This window comes from Vigna unguiculata, chromosome 9, assembly GCF_037176805.1.
Source record: "Vigna unguiculata cultivar grain cowpea cultivar isolate G323 ecotype 2 chromosome 9, ASM3717680v1, whole genome shotgun sequence".
Classification (NCBI taxonomy): Eukaryota; Viridiplantae; Streptophyta; class Magnoliopsida; order Fabales; family Fabaceae; genus Vigna; species Vigna unguiculata.
In genome coordinates this window covers 33097369-33124489 of record NC_140800.1, presented here as the reverse complement: position 1 = coordinate 33124489, position 27121 = coordinate 33097369, and the positions used below count along the sequence as shown (strand labels likewise).

The 27121-nt window shown below is 37.0% G+C and overlaps 4 protein-coding genes across 7 annotated transcripts; 3 read left to right on the top strand and 1 right to left on the bottom strand.

Annotated features, from left to right (window-relative positions):
- Positions 1-504: 504 nt before the first annotated feature.
- LOC114164268 (peroxidase 5-like) lies at positions 505-26426 on the bottom strand. 2 transcript variants are annotated; one of them, XM_085666548.1, is made up of 4 exons: positions 26166-26426; positions 25863-26054; positions 25621-25786; positions 505-1002 (listed from the first exon to the last, which is right to left on the bottom strand). In XM_085666548.1, the coding sequence occupies exons 1-4, from the start codon at positions 26376-26378 to the stop codon at positions 671-673; spliced, it is 903 nt and encodes a 300-aa protein (XP_085522674.1). In that variant the 5' UTR covers positions 26379-26426; the 3' UTR covers positions 505-670. The 2 variants fall into 2 exon arrangements, with proteins under 2 accessions (XP_085522674.1, XP_027904672.1); XM_028048871.2 differs by lacking the exon at positions 505-1002 and adding an exon at positions 25007-25548 and having other exon boundaries at positions 26166-26425.
- On the top strand, positions 1402-1951 carry LOC114163645 (nascent polypeptide-associated complex subunit alpha-like protein 2; the record flags this gene model as incomplete). The annotated part of the gene is made up of 2 exons (XM_028047945.2): positions 1402-1527; positions 1609-1951. Coding segments are annotated over 2 exons (462 nt in total), but the record flags the coding sequence as incomplete, so codon positions are not given.
- LOC114164267 (riboflavin biosynthesis protein PYRD, chloroplastic-like) lies at positions 14312-16084 on the top strand. 3 transcript variants are annotated; one of them, XM_085666105.1, is made up of 3 exons: positions 14312-14568; positions 14848-15063; positions 15220-16084. In XM_085666105.1, the coding sequence occupies exons 1-3, from the start codon at positions 14561-14563 to the stop codon at positions 15836-15838; spliced, it is 843 nt and encodes a 280-aa protein (XP_085522231.1). In that variant the 5' UTR covers positions 14312-14560; the 3' UTR covers positions 15839-16084. The 3 variants fall into 3 exon arrangements, with proteins under 3 accessions (XP_085522231.1, XP_085522232.1, XP_027904671.2); XM_085666106.1 differs by having other exon boundaries at positions 14432-14568; positions 14707-15063; XM_028048870.2 differs by having other exon boundaries at positions 14440-14568; positions 14766-15063.
- Positions 22709-24491, top strand: LOC114164270 (nascent polypeptide-associated complex subunit alpha-like protein 2). The gene is made up of 4 exons (XM_028048873.2): positions 22709-22952; positions 23033-23132; positions 23741-23859; positions 23946-24491. The coding sequence occupies exons 1-4, from the start codon at positions 22851-22853 to the stop codon at positions 24291-24293; spliced, it is 669 nt and encodes a 222-aa protein (XP_027904674.1). The 5' UTR covers positions 22709-22850; the 3' UTR covers positions 24294-24491.
- Positions 26427-27121: the final 695 nt, after the last annotated feature.

The window sequence follows — 27121 nt, the reverse complement described above, 5'->3', positions numbered from 1 at the left end:
CCTGAGTGTTACATGTTTAATTCATGCTATATACAGTTTGGTTTATGGGATCCATACCTGCTACCTTTGAAGGCTCATGTCTCAGACCTTTGGAAATGGGATACCATCGATCCAGGAGTCTTTTGCAGTGTTTGCTGATGTTACGCTTGGATTAAATTGAATTAATTTTAAAAATATAAGATGTCATTTGTCCATTTAAATGTTTAAAACAACAAAAGCACATTCAAGTAATTATTGCTTGATATATTGTTAAACATGTAATATACTAATTTAGCATTTGTTCTCGATATCTAGCTTAGGACAAAAGTTTGTCGGTTGTGGATAGCGAGGCATTGTGATTGTACGATCTTGGAAATTGATTGTGGTAATGTGAGTAAATTCTTGCTGCACGCGACAAGCTATCAATTTTTAGGGGCAAACACAGGACTGATTCAGCGACAGGTGAAGGCCAGTTTCGCGAACAAAAAGATCAAAAATAGAGCAGAAGCGAAGTTACGTGCTCTGTAATGAAGCAGGAGGAAAAAACCCTCCACTAGAAACATGACTTAAAATATGTAAATCTTAATTTGCTGCAGGTACTTCCCTCACCCCTATTGCTAGCTACTAACCACCCTGCAATTTGTTCTAATCTCTCCAGCATTACCTGTTAAGACACTGATTTGACCCATCTTCACCATTGCATCAGCAAATTTGTTTGCCCACTGATAGCTATCCCTGGCATTCTCTGGCTGGCTGTTTCAGCATCTTTTAACAGTGTCTGATCAGATGTGAACAGGCCTCGGTTTGATAATATGTCAACATAGTAGCCTACATCTGCAATTCCAGGACTTGAAGGGTTCATTGGAACCACCAAGTTTGGGTTTGTGCTGCCTTGTGGACATTGCCGCTTCAGCAGTACTGCATACGAGGGATCTAAACTTGGATCCTGTCTAGAACTGGCACTGAAATTGTACAATCTATTGCTGAAACTTGAGCAATGAGAACGGCCAATGGTGTGTGCTCCTGCATGAACAAAGTACATGCCATTAGCAGATTTAAGCTAGAAGAAAACCATATGTTGAAGCTCTTGTACCACTGTTTTCATGTTTGGGGTTCTTTTTGTTGGTGCTGAACTTCACATCTTAAATATATTCAGCATCTGGTTTTATGTGTTTTATGATTTTTATATGGCTGAGTTGTTCGTGAAAAAAGTTCACCACTGTATAGTTGTTTCAATGTTAACAAGTAAATAACTGTTGCAGTTTATTTGGAATGAAGGGTTTTTACCTAGAGAAAATGTCTATGTAGTTATGCACTTTGCTACTTGTCCTATGCGTTTTAGCAGCAATGAGTATACTGGATTAGTCTGGCTTGTTATCTGTTGATCTTCTTGTTGTTCATTAATTTAATTAATTGGATTGAAATGCAGGTGGTGTAGAGGGTTCAAAGCAGCGCAGAAGTGAGAAGAAAAGCCGAAAAGCAATGTTGAAGCTGGGACTAAAACCTGTTACTAGCATTTGCAGGGTTACAATCAAGAGAACAAAAAGTGTATGTCATTATATGTATTATTCATTTCTGCGATCTATCTGAAAGATTAATAGCCTTTAACCAAGTTATTTTATGCATTAGATTCTTTTCTTCATCTCAAAACCCGATGTGTTCAAGAGTCCAAATTCTGAGACCTTAGTCATATTTGGGGAAGCAAAAATAGAGGACTTGAGCTCTCAGTTGCAGACACAGGCTGCCCAACAGTTTAGGATGCCAGACATTGGATCTGTTACAGCGAAACAAGATAAAGATGTTGCAGCTGCAGCAACACAGCCTGAAGAAGATGAGGAGATTGATGAAACTGGCATTGATTTGGTGATGACACAGGCGGGAGTGTCAAGAACTAAGGCCGTCAAGGCACTCAAGACTCACAACGGGATCTTGTTATACGCATTTTTTTTTTTTAAATATACATGATATTAATAGGTGATGATAATATAATTATTTCTTAAGTTAATATATAAAATAAAATTATATTTATTAAAGTAAAGTGAAATATACAAGAAAAGATGAAAGAATAATTATTGATAAATAAAGAAAAAAAATTGTACAATGGTCAATTTTAAAAATTTTAATAAATAATTATATTTTAAAGAATAAAATTGGTATTTTGAAATGTGGACACAAAAGAGGGAATCCTCTTTATATATTGTATATTGTTATAGATAATGCCTCATTTTGATTCTAGAAAAAGAAAATCGTATGTTGTGAGGATAAACAATTTAGAAAAAGAAGTTAATCGTATATATAAAGTAAATAAGATCTGGGGTTTTAAAAGTTAAATATCATCTAATTATCTAATATTACATTTAAATTTTAATTATTAAATATTTAAATGGGCTAATGTTTATTTTCGTAAATGTTAATATTAAAGTTCCAATTTTAATATATATTTATAATTTATAATTTATATATACAATATGAAGTGAATTATGTGACATCTCATTTAAATAGATTAAATCTACTAAATAAAAATATGGCATAATTATAGTAATAAAAGAGCAATCAGATCAACAATATGCATAAGGATCTACTATTACAGTCATTCATGAAAGTGCTTAAAAGATACTAAGGCACACCAAGGATGCCATACAAAACATACTAAACAAAAGTTTTATAGTTTGCAAAAGAGATGCTCCAAGAGCAGGGAACTACAAAGCCACCAGGGCCTCAACACTGCTCCTAAGAGGCACAAATATCAGGTCCAAACTACACAGCACCCACCAATAAGGTGATCATCGCAAAAGAGAAAACAAAGCAAAGAACAGACAAGAATGAAAGGGTAAGCTAGTGAAACAAAACAATTTTTAACATGTTATATTATTCAAGCACTTGAAAACAGATTACAAACATGCAACAAGTAGGCACGAAATCATGTTATAGCAACCAAGCAGGACACTATGACTCAATTACCCGGATACATATAATAAGATCGGATTCACTGGACGCTTGCACTTGTGGTGGCCTCTACTACTCTGCAGAGCCATTGCCAATGAGTTTCACCCTACCACACACTAGGTTAGCCTTCAAGCATCTAAGGCCATTATCTTGCCAAAGACTAGGACCTCCCGCTACTCTCACCACTTGAATCAGTTTGCTCTATATGAGACTAACTAATCCTTTAGAATTTCGGGATGCAATTCTTACTTGAATCCTTATCCTAATTATATACACTACATACCACCATGAGATCTCCCCACGAGACTCATGGAATTACGTCTATCTCACACCAAATTCATGTTTCTCAATACCATAACAACCACTTTTATCTCAAACATCCAATTATCATGCCAAAACACCACCAACCAACAAATCCGTGATTAATTTCATACCAAGCATGCTTATTTTAGTTCATAGGAATCAAACAGCCATGCATATTCATATACTCCTCGTTTAAAAAGGGGAATTTAAACCAATCATGCAACAAATCATCAAAACATACAAGAAAACAATGTTAGAGCACACCTTTGCACCAGCCTCGCTCAAGCTAGGAGCCCTCGCTCAGGCGAGGGAAGTTGCATCGCTTAAGCTGCAGGCTCTCGCTTAGGCGAGACTGCAAACAGTGGCCCTGAGAGATTTCACGAGCTCTCGCTTAGGCGAGACCTTCTCGCCTGAGTGAGACAATATGTCGCTCAAGACGAGTGTTGGTCGCTTGAGGGAGTGCTTTGAGCAGAACCCTGGGCAAGCTTCAGCTATTCTCGCCTAGGCGAGACGAGCTCGCTTGGGCGAGAAAATCAGTTCTCACCCACTGTTCCACGCATGCTCCACCAAGAACTCATTCAAAACAACACCCAATGCATTTTCACACCATCATAAGCAACACACTATCACTAGAAACACGAAATAGAACCACAAACATGCAAAAATGAATTAAAAACCTGAACCTTAACTTCCCTTACCTTGCTTAGATGCTAACAAATGCAACAGACCCACAACTAAGGAGTACCACAACTCCAAAAACTATGGTAGTGAGCTGAAATGTGGAACCAAGACAAAACAACATATGAGGTTAAACCCCAATCAAACCCACATATCCAAATAGTGAAAATAAGAGGGAAAAAGACCAGGAAACCCTAAGATTTACTTACTTGAAAGAGGAGATGGACTTAGCTAGCTCGAAATGGGAGGTTCACTATGCCCTAGCAGAGTTCTCAAGTTCCAACAGAGAGAGTGAGGGAGAGGAAAAGTTTTCTGAAAGTGAGACAAGTGAGAGTGAGTGGGGCTAGACAGGGTATTGGGGGTCTCCTAATGGACTGGTCTTGAGCCTACGAAAAGAGCCAGACCCATACACATATAAGCTAAAAAATGAGACTTACAAATTATCCTATGTAGAGTAAATTCTTGAAATTAAGACTTTTGAATGGCTATGTATAAATAGATATTTGAAAACAAAATTAAATAAAAACAATTCAAATTCAAATTTTACAATTTTTTAATCTTAGAGGTTTAATGAAGTTATATTTCATACCTTTTTTTTGCTTTATTTTGACACTTTAAATCTTTATAATTACTTACGATATTAAATAAATTTGCATTGAATAAGAAAGGGTATACTGTATAAGAAAATATCTATAATATTGTTATTAAACTCTTTTATGTTTAATCATGTAAAAATAAAAGATAATGGACCTTTTTAATAATAATACTTAATTACACATTGTACCACTTAATTATAATGACTATTCCATAATTTTACCACTTCAGTTTGTTTTTTCATTTTATTATCTATAAAATTTTCCTAAACTTTAGGAATATGTAAATAATTGTAATGAAGTAAAGCGCATATTTAGAAAATGACATTTTACAACAAATTTTACAAAACAACATTGTTTCATTACTACCTGTACGACTTATTAGAGGAGAAGTTTTGAAAAATTATTAGAATGTCTTAAAACCAATTTAAACATATATTAGCTCTAAGTGCGGATGAAGTTGTATCATACCATTGTCTTATAGTTGATTTAGATATGATATTTTAGGCTTAGAAATTGGGCGAAAGTGTTATAGAAGTTTTGTTTTAATCTACAAAAAATACAATACAAAAAACACAAATCACAAAAAATAAACAAAATGTTGTTATCGAGTTTAGATTTTCTACTAGTTTTTCTATGTTATTTTTTTATTATGTCTTCAAAATACATTGATGATCATTAATTTTAAAATTTTAAAATATATTAAAAAAAATTTCAAAGCACAAAAACAGTGTATTTTTAATAATGTCAATATCTAATTTTGTTTTGGTGAATATAAAATTATTTTCAAAATAACCGAAAAAATAAGTGTTAAATAAGAAGGATAAAGAAAAAATTAATTACTAAAAGTTTCTTTTTAATTTATGTTTTTAAAAGTTAAGTAAAATAAGGATTTTGTGTTTTAAAAATAAGAAAAAGTAAAATAAAAATAAATACTATTAATTATTTTTCGTTTTTTTATTAATAAAATAAAAAAAAAATAATAATAATTTAAAGAACTGGGGGAACGGTTTTTTCCGGTTTCAACTGCTCTTTTAACTCCTTCATCTAGTTCATAAGGGGGATCCATAGGAGGGAGAGGGGTTAGTCATTTTTTTACAACATTGGGAGGCCATCTTTCACTTCGCATCTTCATCATCCCCTCCGTCATCGGCGGTAATGAGATTCCTCCATTTCTTCATGCTTTGATTTCTGATTTTTGGCTTTTTATATGAACGTAAGATGATTTTGGGGTTTGCTGTGTTCTTGTTATTTGATGGTGCTATGTTTGGGGATTGAAATTTGATTGGGGATAATGATACTTGTAACATCCCGTTTTCATAGCTTTTAAACTATTAAACAAAACATTTAAATTTTTAATAATTCAGAAGCAAATGATGACATAGGCCAGTATATATAATACAATCATCCTCAAAATAACCATACATACCGCCTACACTAAACAAAGGGTTACAAAACACTCTAAGCATCTACTATAGGAACATGTAACTACTATTGCTGGAAAATGTCCTGTAAACCCATTCAACACCTGCCTAGGAAAGGTGTATCTTCGCTTGCATTTTTATCTGCTCACGCCATTCAATAAGGGCGATCATAGCAAAAGTAGAAGACACACAGAACACAATAGAAACTAGAAGGGTAAGCTAACTTGAACAAAGAGCAAACCATGCAAATTTTCATACTAAGACAGAAAACAGACTTTTATTACACAATCGATTAAATCATCAGATTAATCCTGACCACAACATCTCACATCATTCTAGACTCGATATCCGGATTATGTAAGTGGCATTGGAGCTCTTGGTGACTTGCACTTGAGATGGTTCCTAAACTCTGCAGAGTTTTAGGCACAAAGGATATTCACCCGACCACTCTCAAGGTAAATCCCATCACCTCTATGATGGATCGGAATCATAAACCAGGACCTCCTGCTACTTCCCCCAACGTAATCCATCATACTCTACTTGAGTCTTAATGGTTACTAGGAGCGTCAGGATGCCACCAATCTGAGTCCTCATGCCCTTACATTCACTAAAACCACATTCCTTAGGATTCCCCTTGAAACCCTATCTCTAACATGTTTTTAATCATACCAATTTCACACTCAATTCCATCACACTGACCATCATGCATAAGAATTACATACAGAACTAGCCATTATCAGATTTATGCAAGTAGTACAGTATTAATTAGTCAAAAACAATGAAAGGAGAAAACTTCTACAGGGAATCTCGCTTAGGCTAGAGAGTCTCGCCTAAGCCAGAGAGGTTGTCTCGCTTAGGCGGGCTACTCTCGCCTGGGCGAGACCCCTTACACTGGCAAAAAATAAAATCCTGGGCGAACTCTCGCTCAGACTAAACTGGCTCGCCTAGACGAGAAGTTATCTCGCTCAGGCGACTCCAGCTCGCCTAGGCGAGATTTCGTGCAGTGGCAGAGGTGATCCTCTGGTATTTTCGCTCAGGCGAGTCGCCTGAGCGAAAATACCAGGATTCCTCATCTGTTCCACGCATGCATCCTCGCCCAGAATCATCCCATACTCAAAAATCACACACAAACAGGTCCAAGCACCAATTAAACACAGAACAAACAATTCTACCACTCAAGAACACATCTCCTACGAAAATTGAGCTAAAAGTCAGCTTCCCTTACCTAGTTAATGGAGAACGCCTTGGATGAGAGCAACGTAGAGAGGAGGGGCATAATTCTTTAATTTAACCTAGCAATTCCATCATTCCGACATGGATGAGGGAGGAACACTCAATTAGACTCAGAATAGAAGCAAGGTTTCTTGATGAAATCTGGAATTGGACCTCAAAATGAAATTGGAGCTTACCTGGAGGAAGAAAGGCTAGAGATGGAGGTAGCTTGAGGACTTGTCAGGGTCACTTCTCTAGCATCTGATTCAGAAGCAGAAGAAATTTGGTTAAGTGTGAAGGTAGCAGTGTAGGGGATGATGGTGAAGTAGAGAGAGTGGAGAGTTCAGTGTTGGAATGAGGGGAAGAAAGAGACTGAAATAAAAGGGTTATCACAATCTCCCCAACTTCAAAAATTTTCGACCCGAAAATTGGGACTTACCAGAGAACAAGTGTGGATATGACTTCCTCACATCTGCTTCCAATTCCCAAGTGGAATCACCTGTCCTCTTGTCCCAGATGACCTGGACTAGTCTGATGGACTTTCCTCTGAGCTGTCTCATCTGAACATCTCCTAAATCAACGGGCTGAACCTCTACTGTAAGATCTCCCTTGATCTGCAGATCTTCCATCTCAAGTACATGGGAAGGGTCGGGAACATATTTCCTGAGCTGAGAAACATAGAACACTGAGTGGAGGTTGGCCAGAGGAGGAGGTAGGGCAATCTCATATGCCACTGGTCCAACTCTTCTCAGAATCTGATATGGACCGACGAACCTAGGAGACAACTTCTGGTAGATGGCTCTTCCCACACCAGTAGTCAGGGTAATTCTCAAGAAAACATGGTCCCCTGGTTCGAACTCTAAAGGTCTTCTCCTCTGATTAGCATATGATTTATGTCTGCTTTGAGATGCTTTCATCCTTTCTTGTATGAGCTTGACCTTTTCAGTAGTCTGTTTCAGAAGCTCTGGTCCCACTACCACTGATTCCCCATCTTGATACCAGCATAAAGGCGTCCTACATCTCCTGCCATAGAGGGCCTCATAAGGGGCCATGCCAATACTGGTGTGAAAGCTGTTATTATATGTAAACTCTACCAAAGGCAGGACCTCATCCCACGCACCCAGATGGTCCAGTACACACGTTCGTAAGAGATCCTCAAGAGACTGGATGGTTCTCTCGGACTGCCCATCGGTCTGAGGGTGATATGCGGAGCTCATAGCCAACCTACTACCCATAGCATCCTGCAGCGTCTGCCAGAAGCGTGAGGTGAATCGTGGGTCTCTATCAGAGACTATACTCGATGGCACACCATGTAACCTCACGATCTCACTGATATATAACTGTGCTAGTTTCGCCATAGACATCCTCAAGTTTACTGCTAGGAAGTGGGCACTCTTGGTGAGACGGTCTACTATCACCCATATAGCATCGTGGTTCTTCACGGTCTGAGGCAAATGGGTAACAAAGTCCATAGCAATACTATCCCATTTCCACTCGGGTATCTCAAGCTACTGAAGTATTCCCCCCGGTCTCTGGTGTTCTATCTTAGCCTTCTGACAGGTTAAACATGACGATATATATCGAGCGACATCTTGCTTCATGCCCGACCACCAGAACGATTCTTTCAGATCATGATACATTTTAGTCATGCCTGGGTGCATGCTAAAACGGCTCTTGTGCCCTTCCTCAAGAATCATGCCTTTCAGCTCTAAATCTTCAGGTATGCAAACCCTGCCTCTGAATCTCAGTACCCCATCATCTCCCATCAAGAAATCTTTGGCCTTCTCAGTGCCAAGTAACTCTACTATCCTCTGTAGCTTGGGGTCCGATGGTTGCTTCTGCTTTATCAGATTAAGGAAATCATTAGACACAGTGAGATGGTTACATCTAATGACTCCTTCATCCAAAACCACCTACAACTGCATATCTCTAAACTGCTCCACCAAATCCAACTCCCTGACCATCATGAGAGATGCGTGAACTGCCTTTCTGCTTAAGGCGTCAGCCACCACGTTCGCCTTCCCCAGGTGATACAACAACTCAAAGTCAAAGTCTTTTAGGAACTCCATCCACCGCCTTTGTCTCATGTTTAATTCCTTCTGGTCAAACAAATACTTCAAACTCTTATGGTCACTGAAAACCTGAAATTGTGCACCATACAGATATTGTCTCCAGATCTTTAGTGCGAACACCACTGCTGCTAACTCCAAGTCGTGCGTGGGGTAGTTCTTCTCATGATTCTTCAACTGTCGTGAGGCGTAGGCCACCACTCTCCGTTCTTGCATCAGAACACATCCCAATCCCTGATGAGAAGCATCACAGTAAACCTCAAAGGGTTTACCGGTATCAGGAATCACTAACACTGGAGCGCTAGTCAACTTTTGCTATAGCTTTAGAAAGCTCTCTTCACACCTGTCAGTCCAAGCAAAAGGTTGATCCTTGCGGGTTAACTGGGTCAAGGGTGCTGCTATCTTGGAGAATCCTTCAATGAATCTCCTATAGTAACCTGCCAACCCCACAAAGCTCCTTATTTCAGTCACTGACTTAGGGCGTTACCAACTTAGCACAGCTTTTACTTTAGATGGATCTACTGCTATGCCCTGAGCCGATATCATGTGCCCTAAGAACTGAACTGAAGTCATCCAGAACTCGCATTTTGACCGCTTTGCATACAACTGCTTCTCCCTCAGTATGCTCAGAACTATCTTTAGATGCTCTGCATGCTCCTCTGGAGTCCGTGAGTAAATCAAGATATCATCTATGAAAACCACCACGAACTTGTCCAAGAATGGCCTGAAGATTCGGTTCATGTAGTCCATGAACAAAGCGGGGACGTTAGTCACACCAAACGGCATCACCACATACTCGTAGTGTCCGTACCTGGATCTGAAAGCGATCTTCTGTACATCATCAGACTTGACTCGAATCTGATGGTATCCTGATCTCAGATCAATCTTGGAGAACACTGCCGCACCGTGCAACTGATCCATCAAGTCGTCAATCCTTGGCAGAGGGTACCTGTTCTTGATGGTTAGCTTATTCAGCTGCCTGTAATCTACACAGAGTCTGGAACTACCGTCCTTCTTTTTAACCAGCAACACCGGTGCTCCCCAAGGCGATACACTCGGCCTGATAAGCTGTTTCTCTAGCAACTCTTCAATTTGTTTCTTTAACTCCACTAGTTCAGCAGGAGCCATTCTGTAGGGTGCTATGGACACTGGCCCTGCTCCTGGCACCAGGTCAATGGAGAACTCTATCTCCCTAGTAGGGGATAGGCCAGGCACATCCTCAGGAAACACATCTGAGAAATCTCCCACTACTGGCGCCTCCAAGGGTCCAGTCTCAGTCTCAACGGACAACTGAGTCAGAATCAGGAAGCATTGAGACCCTTCCTTCATTGCCTTGTCCACCTGCTGTGAGGACACCAACAGATCTTCATCTTCTAGGCTAGGAAACAACACTTTCCTTTCGTTGCAGTCAATGAGAATGTGATTGGCAGATAGCCAATCCATCCCCAAGATGACATCTAGTCCCACCAAGGGTAAACAGATGAGATTTACCCTGTACTTGCGCCCCTCAACCTCGATCTTACACCTAGCACACACGGTCGAGGTTCTGACTAACCCAGAAGCAGGTGTGGACACCACCAGGTCATACTGGAGCTCCTTCACCGGAAGACCCAACTTTACCACTCTAGATTCCGACACAAAAGAATGCGTCGCCCCCGAATCAAACAGAACATGCAAGCTCCTACCAGCTATCACACAAGACCCGATAATAGGGTTACCTGATCCAGCTGCCTTGGCACCAGTGACAGCGTACACCCAACCCGCCGCCTATGGTCTCGCACCTCCCCTCGACGGCTGTGATTGAGGCTGTGGTGAAGGCCTCGGTACTGTGCTCCTCTCAACTGGGCAATCCTTGATGAAGTGGCCCACCTGGCCGCACCTATGGCATGTCCTCCTGTCAGAAAGCTAGGGGTAGGCGCTCCTCAGATGGGGCCCCCTACAGTGGAAGCACTGTGGCCTAAAAGGCTGGGGCTGCTGGGACTGATGTGAGAACCTCCTGGGCCCCTGGGGCTGAGGCCTAGAGTATGGTTTCCTCCTGTCGTCGTGTCTGCTTGTGGACCCAGATGGTCCTCCCACCTTCAGCTGAGACCTCTGATGAGCTTCAACTTCAGCCTTAAGCTTCTCCATCACTCTTGCCTTCTCTACCAAGGCAGGGAATTCCTTGATAGAGAGCGGAGCCACCATGAGCTTGAGGTCACCTCTCAGCACATTCTCAAACTTTCTACACTGCCAGTCCTCTGCCATCTTCAGGGTGTGAAATCTACCCAAGTGTTTGAACTTTTCAGCGTACTCCGACGCTGACATATCTCCTTGCATCAGCTGTAAGAACTCAACCTCCTTCGCATACCTCACACTATCTGGGAAGAACTCAGCATAGAACTTCTTCTTAAACAGTTCCCAGGTGATGGTCTCATGGTTATCCTCTAACATCATCTTCATGCTGGACCACCAATGCACGACCTCTCCAGCAAGAAGGTACTCAGTGTATGCAAGCCTGTTCTCTGCAGGACATCTCTTAGCATCAAAGATTCGTTCCATGTCCCGCATCCATTGATCAGCTACATCCGGGCTAACCTTGCCATCAAATCGGGATGGATGGTGTTGAAGGAAATCCTTCAAACTCCACTCTTGCACTCGTGGCAGTGAAGCTTGGGAAGAACCAGCGGCTGAACGGTTTTCCCTTATCTGATGCAGGGCTTCCAAGTGCCTCTGCTGAGTCGCTTCTGCTGCTAGTCTTGCAGACTCCATTTGTTGCAAGGCTAGATTCTGCTGATTCACCATGTTAGCATTCTGCTGCTGCATGGCTGCAATCATCGCCTCAATTGCTCCCACCAAATGAGGATTATCTAGGTTTGGAACAGGAGGTGTTGAAGGTCTAGGTGCTATAGCTCTGATCACACAAGAAGGAACCATCAGATTAGTCGACAGGTACAACAACTTGTACCAAACACACTACGAGAAATACACAACAGAAGCTAAGCAAGCTCACACCTACAGATCCTAAAGGAATCACTGCTCTGATACCAAAATTGTAACATCCCGTTTTCATAGCTTTTAAACTATTAAACAAAACATTTAAATTTTTAATAATTCAGAAGCAAATGATGACATAGGCCAGTATATATAATACAGTCATCCTCAAAATAACCATACATACCGCCTACACTAAACAAAGGGTTACAAAACACTCTAAGCATCTACTATAGGAAAATGTAACTACTACTGCTGGAAAACGTCATGTAAAGCCATTCAACGCCTGCCTAGGAAGGGTATATCTTCGCCTGCATTTTTATCTGCTCACGCCATTCAATAAGGGCGATCATAGCAAAAGTAGAAGACACACAGAACATAATAGAAACTAGAAGGGTAAGCTAACTTAAACAAAGAGCAAACCATGCAAATTTTCATACTAAGACAGAAAACAGACTTTTATTACACAATCGATTAAATCATCAGATTAATCCTGACCACAACATCTCACATCATTCTAGACTCGATATTCGGATTATGTAAGTGGCATTGGAGCTCTTGGTGACTTGCACTTGAGATGGTTCCTAAACTCTGCAGAGTTTTAGGCACAAGGGGTATTCACCCTACCACTCTTAAGGTAAATCCCATCACCTCTATGATGGATCGGAATCATAGACCAGGACCTCCTGCTACTCCCCCCGACGTAATCCATCATACTCTACTTGAGTCTTAATGGTTACTAGGAGCGTCAGGATGCCACCAATCTGAGTCCTCATGCCCTTACATTCACTAAAACCACATTCCTTAGGATTCCCCTTGAAACCCTATCTCCAACATGTTCTTAATCATACCAATTTCACACTCAATTCCATCACACTGACCATCATGCATAAGAATTACATACAGAACTAGCCATTATCAAATTCATGCAAGTAGTACAGTATCAATTAGTCAAAAACAATGAAAGGAGCAAACTTTTGCAGGCAATCTCGCTTAGGCTAGAGAGTCTCGCCTAAGCCAGAGAGGTTGTCTCGCTTAGGCGGGCTACTCTCGCCTGGGCAAGACCCCTTACAGTGGCAAAAAATAAAATCCTGGGCGAACTCTCGCTCAGGCTATATTAGCTCGCCTAGACGAGAAGTTATTTCGCTCAGGCGACTCCAGCTCGCCTAGGCGAGATTTCGTGCAGTGGCAGAGGTGATCCTCTGGTATTTTCGCTCAGGCGAAAGCTGCTCGCCTAGGCGAAAATACCAGGATTCCTCATCTGTTCCACGCATGCATCCTCGCCCAAAATCATTCCATACTCAAAAATCACACACAAGCAGGTCCAAGCACCAATTAAACACAGAACAAACAATTCTACCACTCAAGAACACATCTCCTACGAAAATTGAGCTAAAAGTCAGCTTCCCTTGCCTAGTTAATGGAGAACGCCTTGAATGAGAGCAACGTAGAGAGGAAGGGCAGAATTCTTTAATTTAACCTAGCAATTCCATCATTCTGACATGGATGAGGGAGGAACACTCAATTAGACTCAGAATAGAAGCAAGGTTTCTTGATGAAATCTGGAATTGGACCTCAAAACGAAATTGGAGCTTACCTGGAGGAAGAAAGGCTAGAGATGAAGGTAGCTTGAGGACTTGCCGGGGTCACTTCTCTAGCATCTGATTCAGAAGCAAAAGAAATTTGGTTAAGTGTGAAGGTAGCAGTGTAAGGGATGATGGTGAAGTAGAGAGAGTAGAGAATTCGGTGTTGGAATGAGGGGAAGAAAGAGACTGAAATAAAAGGGTTATCACAATACTGAATTGCTGAGGGGTAATTACAATTTCAAGTTCTGAATGTTGAAATTATTGGGATATTTGTTGGCTTTTTGGGAGTGGGAATGGTTGTACTCATGGCTTGAATCTTGTTTATTGCAAGTTTTTATTTGTTTAACTGGTTATGATGTTGTAATTTACTTCACGTCTGCAGGTTATGATTCGGGTTTGGTATTTTGGGGAAGGTTTCGTTTTTGTAGTGTGAACAAACACTATGCAAGCACTGTGTTCAGATTGCACCCTTCAGGTGCCTGGGTTCTCGATTACTGCAACTCCTCCAAAGTTTGCATCTTTTGTGTCCACCCTGAGCCCCTCCAAGCCTGGAACTAGGTTGTGTTTGACTTTTGGTGATGGGAGTTACAAACCCGTTAGGAGGAGTCGGTGGAATGGGTTTGGGGTGCTGTGTGCATCCTCCGATGGAGAAAGTGATGATGGGTTTTACATGAGAAGATGTGTGGAGCTTGCAAGAAAGGCTATTGGGTATACCAGCCCCAATCCATTGGTGGGGTGTGTTATTGTAAAGAATGGGATAGTTGTTGGTGAAGGGTTCCACCCTAAAGCAGGGCAATCGCATGCTGAGGTACCTACCTTCCTCTCTTCCACTCTCTGTCTATCTGAATTATTCTATGTGTGTAAAATAAAAATGAATGTTACATAAAGTTAGGAGATATTCTGGTGAACATGTTTTGATTGTGAGATGTTAATGTTTCTTACTTAGCCTTTGGATAAAGACCTTGTGTTTGTGAGTATGTTGAGTTGGGGAGATGAGATTGTCAGGTGTTTGCTCTGAGAGATGCCGGTGATTTGGCACAAAATGCAACTGCTTATGTGAGCTTGGAACCTTGTAATCATTTTGTAGGACTCCACCTTGTACTGAAGCTCTAATTGAAGCCAAAGTGAAAAAGGTTGTTGTTGGGATGGTGGATCCAAATCCCATAGTTGCCTTCAAAGGGGTGGAAAGGTTGAGAGGTGCAGGAATTGAAGTTGTTGTAGGGGTAGAGGAAGAGTTGTGCAAGAGTCTCAATGAGCCTTACATTCATCGCATGTTGACGGGAAAACCTTTCCTTACCTTGAGGTAATTCAACTCTCCCTATGTCCTTTGACACTTTCACATGCTTTTCCTAACAATTATGACTGTTCTTTGGATGCATTTTGGAGTTTGGTTGATCCTCATGTGTTTTAATTCTTTCATAAACATCACTTGACAGTCTAGCCTGTACTTGCATTGCAGATATTCTCTTTCTATCAATGGAAACTTTTTGAACTTGCTTGGGAATGGAGCTGCAGACTGTGGTGGTTACTATTCAAGGCTATTACAGAAATATGATGCAATGGTAATGTCTTCTTCCTTTCTCACTGAAAACTTTAAAGTACCTGCATCTCAAGAACCTGGAGCCAACCAACCAATTCGGATTGTAATACATAAAGATCCTAGTTCTTTGAATCAAATTCTATCATCCATCAATGACATCACAAGCAAAATCATAATCTTTACTGAGAATAAAGTGGGAACAGCTCCAGAAGTGGCTCAACAAGGAATTGAAACTGTAGTTCTGGATGAAATAAATCTGGATGTGATCTTGGATTATTGTAATCATCAAGGATTGTGCAGTGTTCTGTTAGATATTAGAGGGAGTTTCAGTGAGTTTGAAGTGCTTGTTATGGAGGCTATTGAGAATAACTATATTAATAAATTTATCACAGAAATTTTGCCTGTTTGGAACAAACGTACTGAGCCACATCCTCTACAGACATTGAAGAGCTTAGAGCAAGGAATGAAAGTGCTAAACTTGAAGTCCAAGGCCTCTGATCAGAGTGTTGTAATTGAGGGATATTTTAAATCTGAGTAAATGGAGCATAGTGCTCACAACTTCCATTTATCAATATTTCAGTGTCATGCATGGATTTTGCTGTAGGCTAACTTAAAAGAGCAGTTAATGTATTTTGCTGGCGGAAACTCGAGGGTATTGTAACCAATGATTTTTGTTTTCATTTATTTCTGGGCTAACATTTTGTTTAGCTGTCTAGTTTTTGCATGTATGCAAATACTTTGACTTGAAATTTAAGAGATTGTACCAGTCTTATGTTACCTTGAAGTTGGTCTGCGTGTTTCATGTGCAATATAAGCACTTTGAATTAATGTGGACGTGGCAGATTTTAACAAAAGAAAGTAGATTATTTGGTTTGAGCTTTCTTGTGCATTGTTTCTGAGAGTAAAATAACACTTAATGTAGTTCAAATTAACTTTTGATAAATTGTTATTTGAAGCATAGAAATCTGGATCGACACTTATCTTTTGGGCGAATGGAGTAAAATTTGTTTGTTTTGGTTCTGTAAAATGATTATTTCTGCAAGGATTAATTTTATTCTTGGATCTTAGTGCAATGATAAAGTTGCCTCACTGTGTCTCAATTTCTGCATCCACTTTATATCCTTATCTGTTAATCTATCCTTCGTCACTTTCTTTTATGACTTGGCTATCTCTTTCTCAAGGAATATACATTGAGCTTTCATTTTAGTTTTCAATTTTGCACGTAAGTTACTTTTAAACAGATTATAATCAATTTTAGAAGAGTCTGCTCAGGTTCTTGCTGTTGATCTTTTACTTGAAGGTTATCTATAAGATAAACTGTTATGATTTTAAGAATGTTGTGGATTTGGAATAGAAAGACGTTTGCACTTTTAATTACCAGAAACAAGTGTTGGTACCAAAGCACGAAACCACTGTGAACAGGACTATAAAGGTAAATAAACATATTAGGATATTGTTCTATACTTCTCCCACCATAGTCATTATCATACACTTACCTAATCAACTTGATCTGAGACCTAAGAAATGAATATACTAATTAATGCTTCCAGCTGCTATCATCTAGGTAAATACAATTAGCATACTTCTTATAGCATCCTATCAGCTAATGCTGTGTTTTTCTAAAAGAATGCCATGGATTGTTTGGTTTGAGAAGAGGTTTTTGTTACAATTCTTTGTTTTCACTTTTTATTGTCACATTATTTTCACTCTATTTCCCATCTTCAAAAGTTTGAATACGAAACAGTGAAAACAACTTTTTTCTCTAACAAAAGGAAAAATGAAAATAGAAAACAAATTAAAATACCATGGTGCACTTATAATTAAAAGTGAAAAATAGAAAAACATTTTCTCAAAACAAAATAGTTCATAAGCTTTTCAAAATAGCAGATCAAGTACTGTGCCATATTCTTATTTCCTGACACAATTTCTGGAGGACCTAAGGCTGTATTAGGTTTGTGTTTCTTTTCACTGTTCTTGTCATAGTAAATAGCTTTAGAGGCACAGATCAAATAGAACTGAACACAGTAAAACAATGATGTTCTGCACTCATTAGCTCCACCCTTTTTAGTGAAACCAAAATGTACAACTTTTAACTCCTCAAGCAGTTCCATTTTGAAAAGCATCATAGAAGGAAACTTATGTTATGTTCCATCTAGTTTCAACATGTCTTATAAATACTACCGATGGATTCAAAATTGCCTAAGAATTACAAGTCTTTCTGAGGGCTGTTTGTTCCCACTTCCCTCTGTCAAATCCAACCCAAGCTACTTTGCTTGCAGTTTAGTATGAGATGATATTATGTGATGTTTGATATTATGTGATGTAAAATATAGTAAATATTATTATCATTATTTTTTTAGCGATGATCATAACGATCCGTTAAAGGAAGTAAATAAAAGTTAAATATTTATTATTTTATATTAATTATAATATCTCACAATTTTTTTAATAATCAATTTATAATTATAATATCCCACAATTTTTTTAATAATCAATTTATATGAACTCCTCAAATTTATGATAATCAATTTATAATTATTAATTTTTAAAATGTCAAAATTTAAATTAAAATAAAAAATAATTAAAAGAGTATACAGTATTCTTTTAATTTGTTATTAATATGCTAGTTTTAAGATTTTTGAGTTAAAATTTTCACATATTATATTTCTTTTATATATAATTATAGTGTCCGTGTGTTCGTATTTTTTTAATTTTTATAAAAATTTAAATTAAGATAAAAAAGAGACTACAACTGAATACTAACAACAAAGTGGGAAAACAATACCGACAACCATACACAAAGTAGAAGACAGAATGAGATAAAGAAGTCTATAAAAAATTTCTCAACTAACAACAAGGACATTAATTAATCCATCAAAATCTGACAAAAACAGAACACACTTCACCACCGAACCCTTAAAATAAAAGGAAATAACATGATGGAACTAAAACTCACCTATTTGATGCTTAATTCTGTCTCTCGTCACCAGAACTTGCCCAATCTTTGTAAATGACGACGAATTGCACCACCTTCTGCTCTGCTCACGTAGTCGCGTTCTTCTTGAACTAAAATTGCTCAATCTCGCATTCGTGTATGAAACGCTAAACGCACAAAATATTAAAAACAATTTCTCACGTTTTCAATTTGAAAAATAATTATACAAATACATTTAAATTAGTTCAAACAGTCCACGTCACATATAACACTGTCACGTAACGGTATTTTGTCTACCTGTACTGTTCACCGTTAATTATTTTAACGCTATTAGAGAAAATGAATCAATTGAGCAAAGTTGACGAATATTAGGATCAAATTAAAAAATATATATATATATTTGAAGCAAATTAAAATAACTTAACAAATATTAGGAAAAAATTAGGTATTGAACCTTTAAAATAATTATAAGTAAGGTTATATTTACTTATCATAAAAGTCTGGGTGATGTAGTTGGTTATCACATTAGTTTCACACACTAGATGTCCTCGAATTGAACTCAGGCTCAAACATTTGCTTAAATTTTCACTTTTAATATTTGTGAAATTTTATGAAACTAACTTTTTCTTTCTTTGATATAAAGGACATTCAAATTCTTTTTAAAAAAGTAGATTGAAAAATGCTTATTTTTTCAACTCCAATAACAACAATAAATGTCATACATGTTTCACATAAACAACTCAATGAGAGCAAGTGATTCAAGTTGCCAAAATACAGCACACTTAAAGGCTAACATACCATTAAAGTAAAATTGAAAACAAACTATAATTTGGGTTGAGTATTAGGCTTCCTTCCTATGTGGAGAAAAGACCCAAAAGTTAAGAAGCTCATGTCTCACTTAACCTAGTGGAGATGAGACATTAAAATAAAAGAGAGATAGAAAGAGTACAGTTTGAATCTACTTAAAAACCCTAGCACATTGAGAGAGAGGTAGAGGAAAAAATATTATAAAATAAATATATTTGTTTAATTTATTTTCTTCTTTTTTGGGAAAAATAAATATTATAGAATAAACACATCTCTTTTGCAAATATAATTAAAGGTATTGTCTTTGGACGGACGCTGTAGGGTGCTAATACCTTCTCTACGCGTAACCGACTCCTGGACCCTAAATTTGGTTTTCGCATACTTCATTTTATTTGTATGATTTTCCATAGTTTTCCAGAATAAACTATGGAATGGTGGCAACTTCAACTCTCTTTTTACAAACCAATTTCTATTTGGTTTGCCGTCCCTTCACAATTTAGATTGTGATAAATGTTCAGCAAAGGATAATACAAAAAAACCCACCAGAAAAACTAGACTCGTTGTTATCTTAATCACTCATCTCAACTTCTCATTTTAATTCAAATTTCTTTTACCTCTTTAAGTAGTTTTAATATAAAATAATAAATTAATACATGCGGCTTCCTCTTTGCTTACCACGTGTACAATTTCAAAATGTCACTTTTCTTTCTCTCATAAACCATCTTTTCTCTTTATTTTATAACACTCCCAAAACATGCTCTAAAACCCTAGTCGTTCAAGAAAAATGAAACCCTCCCTCATTTTCCTTTTACTCTATTCTCATCTCCTTCATCAATCTATTTTATAATCTTCCCATGTCTTCCAAAACCCTAATCGTTCAAGAAAAATAGAACACTCTAATTTATCCTTTTACTCTTCTCTCATTTCCTCTACTGATTTGTTTTGTAACCCTACCATGGTTTGAAACAATAGTTGCAAACATTGCAACTATTTGATGTTGAATAATGAAAGCATTGCAACATATTTAAACTAACAAAGAATATGAGATTAAATATTGTCACAAATAAAAATGCAACAAACATAAAAGAATTTCTAATTGGATCCTCAAAATTGGAGATGAAGATATGGATTTAAACGAAAATGCTAAAGACAATCTTAAAATACCAAAACATCTTCTAATTGAAAACATCGAATCGCCTTCACTATCATTAGTTTAATTTGTTTATCTTGAATTTGAGCTACATATGATGTCTGATGGATTTTCTTGATGATGGAGCAATTCTATGTCCAAGAATTGAATGTATAGAGCAAGTGAATGATGTCATGTTATCTTTCATAAATAATGAAGAAATTACATACTTAAGTTCAAAAACACCTTACTAATAAGATGATGACCAAGAAATTCAAACCGATGGTTTACATCAGAATTCTTGAATGAAATAAAATGTTCAAGTATACCAAATCATCCATTGAAGTATAAAGCAAGTGTGCGAAATATTTTTCTAAGAAGCATTGATCAATCAAAAGATTTTTGTAATGACAGAAGATTGCAAGTTAATGACTTAGGCAAAAATGTGATTTGTGCTATCATGATCACAAGAGAAAATATTGGTAAAAAGATTTTTATACCAACAATGGATTTAGTGCCTTATGATTCTGGATTACCTTTTAAATTTAAAAGAAAACAAATTCTAATAGCATTCTGTTTTACAATGACAATCAATAAGAATCAAGGAGAATCTTACGAGCATTAGACTTTATTGTTTTTCGATTCAGAAAAAAAGAAAGGATTGAAAATCTTAATTCTCGATGAAGATGAAAACGTCAGTATAACAACCGAAGATGTTTTGTAAAAAGAAATCTTCAAAACTCTTTAAAATGAAATATGTACAACATTTTGCAATAAATTTAAGGTATACAACTTCTTATTTGAACTTTTATTTCAATTATAATCTATCTATATCAAAATTATGTTTTTGAGTTTATTAATGGAATCATGATAGATGGAAAATGTTGAGAAAAACCTTTATTATCAATAAAAAAACATTTTATGTCAGTATAAAGTTTTGAGGTAATGCAATATTCTTCGGATCTTCTTTAATTTACATAAACATTTTTATTTGAGACAACTATTGTGTATTCTAATATTAATATATATATATATATATATATATATATATATATATATTAATAGACATTTTAACAAAAGATAAAATAAGTCATATTTTTATTATTTTGTACTTTGATTTTGTAACATAAATACCTATAAATAAAAGTACAAATCCAATACCTAAGGACTTATAAATAAGTCATATTTTTATTATTTATTCTTTGTTTATTTTCCTGTTTAGAACTCTTATAAATAAAAAAGAACACTAACTAATAGAGAAAAATATGTACACGTAAAACAATACAATATTAAAATGTGCAGAAAATAAACTTAGATTATAAAATATAAAAAAAAATTAAAATTGAATAATAAAATGTTGAAACAATAAAATGATAAAATGTGTAACTTACTATCTGTTAAGTAGTTAAACATGCCATTAAGTCCAGTAATATAAAATAGTACTTGAAAGATGAAATTGAGGATACATGGCAACAATTATCATCTATAAAATGGGTAGAGATATAAAATGCTATTGTCAAACTAGAAAATATCTCATTCATCATTCATAGGGTTTTTAAATTTAAGAAAAAGTATATAAAATAAATTAAAAGTATTTATTTATGTATATTTAAAATAAAAAAAATCAACAATAGGTAACTAAATTCAAAACTTTATTTATCTTTAAAAGAATTCATAAAGAGATTGTAATTCTTTAAGATAGATATATTTGAAAAAAATTAGAACAAAACTCTTGAAAGTTGCACGAGCTGAATTAGCTTTTGAAATCGTAGAGTGAGAAAAATTGATTAGAGGACCAAATAACTAACTAGTACAACTAAGAATCAAAAGTATAAAATACTGGATTTTTAATAGCAATAAAAGTTTTTAACTTAAGAGAACTTCTTATTGTATTGGGTGAGATTTTTTTTAAAACCTTTCGTTTAACAATGAAACTGAAATATTGAAAAAAATAAGATATAACAAATTATTAAACAGTTTATGAGTAAATACACAATTCGGTCTTTAAATATACATGTGTTTTGATGAATCTAATTCTTGAGAGTGTAAAAGTTGATTTAGTTCCGAAATATATACAAAATTCAAAATAGCTCCTAATACTGCAATTTTATGATAAGATAGTATTTAGTAAAATATCAAATTGATTTTTCAAAATTACATTTTTATAATAAAACAAGTCTTCAAAACTTAAGAATAAAATGTAATTACAGGAACTTTTATAAAGTATGGCAACTATGAGTATTTATCTCAAATTGTCTTTACTTTGGTTGCTAAATGTATGTTAGAGGAATATAAATAACACAATCAAATATTTTTTTTACTGGTTAACTTTATTAAAATATAATTTTGGAAAAGGGATGTATTAAATGAGACATGATATTACAATTTTTTAATTTTAAAAATTGCAATCAAATACTAGACTATATTTCAAGTATTTGTCTTTGTTATATGATAAATGTATTTCATTACATAAATATTTTTTAAAAATTAAGAATATAGGTCAAGGGATGACGATAAAGGCCCAAGTTAGAGATGGGCTGAAGAACCCGAAAGCCCATGAGGTGGGAAGGTGAAGAATGAATAGCAGAAAAAGAGTCTCATCATTGAATCTATCGTTTCTGCGATTTCTATCTTTCCGTATCAGTGTCTGTGGAGTGTTTGTTCACTAAAACAAAAGCCATGTCTCCGGGACCCGTTGTTGACGCCGCCGCCGACGCCGGAGCCGAGCCACAAGTGCCCTCTGTCGAAGACGCAGTCCTGAAGAAGAAACCCCAGCCCCAGGTTCTCCCATCTTGCTCCATTTACTTTCAATTTTTTACTTTATTCTCTCTCATTCGCTTCCACAATCTGTTTTTCCTCAGGAGGATGATGCTCCCATCTTAGAGGATGTTAAGGACGATGAAAAAGATGAAACCGAAGACGAGGATGAGGACGAAGACGATGACAAGGATGATGCCCAAGGTCCTCCTTTTTCTTAATCACTATGTTTATATGTATAACTGTTAAAATGGATTAATGGATTTACTTGTATCTAGATTTACCATTTTACATCTGAGAATAACAGATTTTTTTAGCCTTGCTGTAGAACATCGTTTTAATGTTAGGGATTCTTTTTGTTGGCAATGTACTTAATGTGTCAACTTTTCACTCCGTTTGATATATTTCTGTGCTTTGAGTTCTTACATCAATTTGAGATTTTTCTTTCAAGAAGAAAAACAATGAGTTTCATAGTTCATAGACATGCATGTCTGTGTAAAAAATAACCAGTAAGAAATCATTGTTAACTAATAATAACTCTCAAGGTAGTTAGCCTAGGAGTTATCGAACTTGCCCTACACGAGAGTATTCATTGTGTAGTTTAGTCAGAAGTGTTAAAAAACTATATACTATTGGCACATGTGTTATTTGTTTCAAAAGGATTTAGCTTTGCGGTGTTATGGAGGTTAGGGTTATATAATTATAGGGTTTGGCTAGAAGAAAAATACAATGTGCCTCTTTTCATTTGTCTTCAACTGCAACACTGTATCTGTTGATCTATTCTCTTGGATTAATGTTTTTTTATGATGCAGGTGGTACTGAGGGTTCGAAGCAGAGCAGAAGTGAGAAGAAGAGCCGAAAAGCAATGCTGAAGCTGGGATTGAAACCTGTTAGTGGTGTTAGTAGGGTCACAATCAAGAGGACAAAGAATGTGAGTCATTGTATATATTGTCATCGTCTTTTCTGTGTTCTATCTGGGATGTGGATGGCTTTTAACCAGATTGTTTTATGCATTAGGTTCTTTTTTTCATCTCAAAACCTGATGTCTTTAAGAGTCCAAATTCTGAGACCTATGTCATATTTGGGGAGGCAAAAATAGAGGACTTGAGCTCTCAATTGCAGACACAGGCTGCTCAACAGTTCAGGATGCCAGATGTGGGATCCGTGCTGGCAAAACAAGATCAAGATGCTGCAGCTGCAGCAGCGCAGCCTGAAGAAGAGGAGGAGGTTGATGAGACTGGTGTTGAACCTCATGACATTGATTTGGTGATGACCCAGGCAGGAGTATCTAGAAGCAAGGCTGTCAAGGCCCTCAAGACTCACGACGGGGACATTGTTGGTGCTATCATGGAGCTCACTACTTAGTTTCTGTTTATGTTCTTCTTTGTTGTTGTTGATTTTTGGGGATGATTTTGGAACTAAATGCCATCCTTATTATTTCATGGTACTCAAACCGTATCACTGGTCCATATGGTTGTGTTTACCTTATAATTTTGTTGCTATCTAAGATTTGTGGTACTATATGATGATGAATGATATATTATTTTGTTGTTTTATTTATAATAGCCTTCTCTGAGCTCTATAATGTGCCCTTGAGAGTTTAGACCTAAGTGTTACATGTTTAATTCCTGCTATATACAGTTTGGTTTATTGGATCCATACGTGCTACCTTTGAAGGCTCATGTCTCAGACCTTTGGAAATGGGATACCATCGATCCAGGAGAAGGAGTTTTTTGCAGTCTTTGCTGATGTTACGCTTGGATTAAATTGAATTAATTTTAAAAATATAAGATGTCATTTGTCCATTTAAATGTTTAAAACAACAAAAGCACATTCAAGTAATTATTGTTTGATATATTGTTAAACGTGTAATATACTAATTTAGCATTTGTCCTCGATATCTAGCTTAGGACAAAAGTTTGTCGGTTGTCGATAGCGAGGCATTGTGATTGGACGATCTTGGAAATTGATTGTGGTAACGTGAGTGAATTCTTGCTACACACGACAAGCTATCAATTTTTAGGGGCAAACACAGGACTGATTCAGCGACAGGTGAAGGCAAGTTTCGCGAACAAAAAGAACAAAAATAAAACAGAAGCGAAGTTACGTGCTCTGTAATGAAGCAGGAGGAAAAAACCCTCCACTAGAAACATGACTTAAAATATGTAAATCTTAATTTGCTGCAGGTACTTCCCTCACCCCTATTGTTAGCTACTAACCACCCTGCAATTTGTTCTAATCTCTCCAGCATTACCTGTTAAGACACTGATTTGACCCATCTTCACCATTGCATCAGCAAATTTGCTTGCCCACTGATAGCTATCCCTGGCATTCTGCTCCACCTGGCTGGCTGTTTCAGCATCAGTTAACAGTGTCTGATCAGATGTGAACAGGCCTCGGTTTGATAATATGTCAACATAGTAGCCTACATCTGCAATTCCAGGACTTGAAGGGTTCATTGGAACCACCAAGTTTGGGTTTGTGCTGCCTTGTGGACATTGCCGCTTCAGCAATGCTGCATACGAGGGATCTAAACTTGGATCCTGTCTAGAACTGGCACTGAAATTGTACAATCTATTGCTGAAACTTGAGCAATGAGAACGGCCAATTGTGTGTGCTCCTGCATGAACAAAATACATGCCATTAGCAGATTTAAGCTATAAGAAAACCATATGTTGAAGCTCTTGCATACCTGAGAGGGTGACCATTTCATCTTGTGTTAATCCCTTCCTTGCGAAGAGTTGAGTGAGCTGGTTTACATTGAAGGTTGGAGGAGGTAACTCTGTTCTTGTATCAGAAGCTAGTGAGATTCTGCCATCTCTTCTACCTGCTGGAACATCATAACCAAGCCCTCCAGCCTGCATAATTCAAGAAATGGTTAAGTTCATTTCCTTGCTTTCAGAAATGTTTCTAGAACAAAGTACACACACTTACGAACTCAACACTGTCCCTTGCTGCAAATGCCAGAATGTCAGCACAAGAAACAATCCCTGGACACACTGCTTCAAGTTTAGCCTTGGCATGATCAATGACTTCGTACCCTCGAAGACTTGGTTTATTTGCGGGAGAGTCTTTCTCTGCAGTGTTTGAGGGAGTGGAATCAAGAAGCACTGATGCATCACACCCCTAGAAAAATTAACAAAGCGGTAAAAGTTTTTACTAAAGAAAGAAGCTGAGTAGCAGATTTCACTGTTACTAAATAATGTATATAACAAATGGCTTCATATAATCACTTACTCTAATAAAGCAATCATGAAAATGCATTCTTACAAGCCCAGCAGCAAACCCAGGATTAGTACTGACAGCTTTTCTGACTTCATCCTTGACAATGAACTCAGCCATACCACATGAGTAGCTGTAAAACCCAACCTGCAGTTCACAATGAGCATTCTGATTCAACAAATATATGACCGACACTATAGTTATACATTTAAGCATTGTTGACCTCATTTTCTCTTTAAGATTGTTTTGCTTTTAAGTGTACTTACAACATAATTGTAGCCTATTTATACACGAAAGACAATGATTAAGAGCATTGTTCTGCCCTTAGGGTCAAGTGATAGGGCAATAAGCTGGAATATTACTATTATTATAATTTGATCGTGAAGAATGCAAGTGACTGGGGAGCTATAAGAAACGACAAGTAGAACAAGTTATAGCACACTGCTAGTGCAGTGGTTTGATAATGCCCCTTCTCAAGATTTCACGCGATGATAGGATGAGGAATACGTGCGTAAATCAACTCTGGTTGACTTGAGTGCACGTAAATCCAAATTGGTTGTTAAGTTGAATGGATTAGCAAATATAAATAATAGGCTAAAAAATTTGGTTTCATAATTTACATGCTAGGCCAACGTGGTAGTTGTTACAGCAACTTTCATATACCTAGAAAGAAGGCATGGATTAGGAAGAATGATTTACTGATGAAGCTTTTAATATCAAAAACAAATTAGTAGTAGTCATATTTTACGATTAGTTATATGTTCTAAACCACTATTTCTCATGGATTAGGTGTAACTTTGATCGTGAGGGAATGTTAATTAGAACCTAGAGCTATCTTTTGAAATATCATTCTATGTTCTTGTTTATTCAATTAAGAGCAGATTCAGGGTAACCCTGGCATGTCATGGCCACACCCAACAAGCCCTACTAGTGAAGGAACACCTCAAAGGAATTATAAACTTAGAGCTAAA

Bases quoted from the DNA above. Each gene is read 5' to 3' on its own strand.
- LOC114164268 (XM_028048871.2), bottom strand. From the start codon at position 26,378: ATGAGGTCAACAATGCTTAAATGTATAACTATAGTGTCGGTCATATAT. The intron at 25,787-25,862 runs GTAAGTGTGTGT...TGAATTATGCAG, and splicing joins CAAGGGACAGTGTTGAGTTC to GCTGGAGGGCTTGGTTATGA. The intron at 25,549-25,620 runs GTATGCAAGAGC...TTGTTCATGCAG, and splicing joins TGAAATGGTCACCCTCTCAG to GAGCACACACAATTGGCCGT.
- LOC114164267 (XM_085666105.1), top strand. The intron at 15,064-15,219 runs GTAATTCAACTC...CTTGCATTGCAG, and splicing joins AAACCTTTCCTTACCTTGAG to ATATTCTCTTTCTATCAATG.
- LOC114164270 (XM_028048873.2), top strand. From the start codon at position 22,851: ATGTCTCCGGGACCCGTTGTTGACGCCGCCGCCGACGCCGGAGCCGAG. The intron at 23,133-23,740 runs GTCCTCCTTTTT...TTTATGATGCAG, and splicing joins TGACAAGGATGATGCCCAAG to GTGGTACTGAGGGTTCGAAG. The intron at 23,860-23,945 runs GTGAGTCATTGT...TTTATGCATTAG, and splicing joins CAATCAAGAGGACAAAGAAT to GTTCTTTTTTTCATCTCAAA.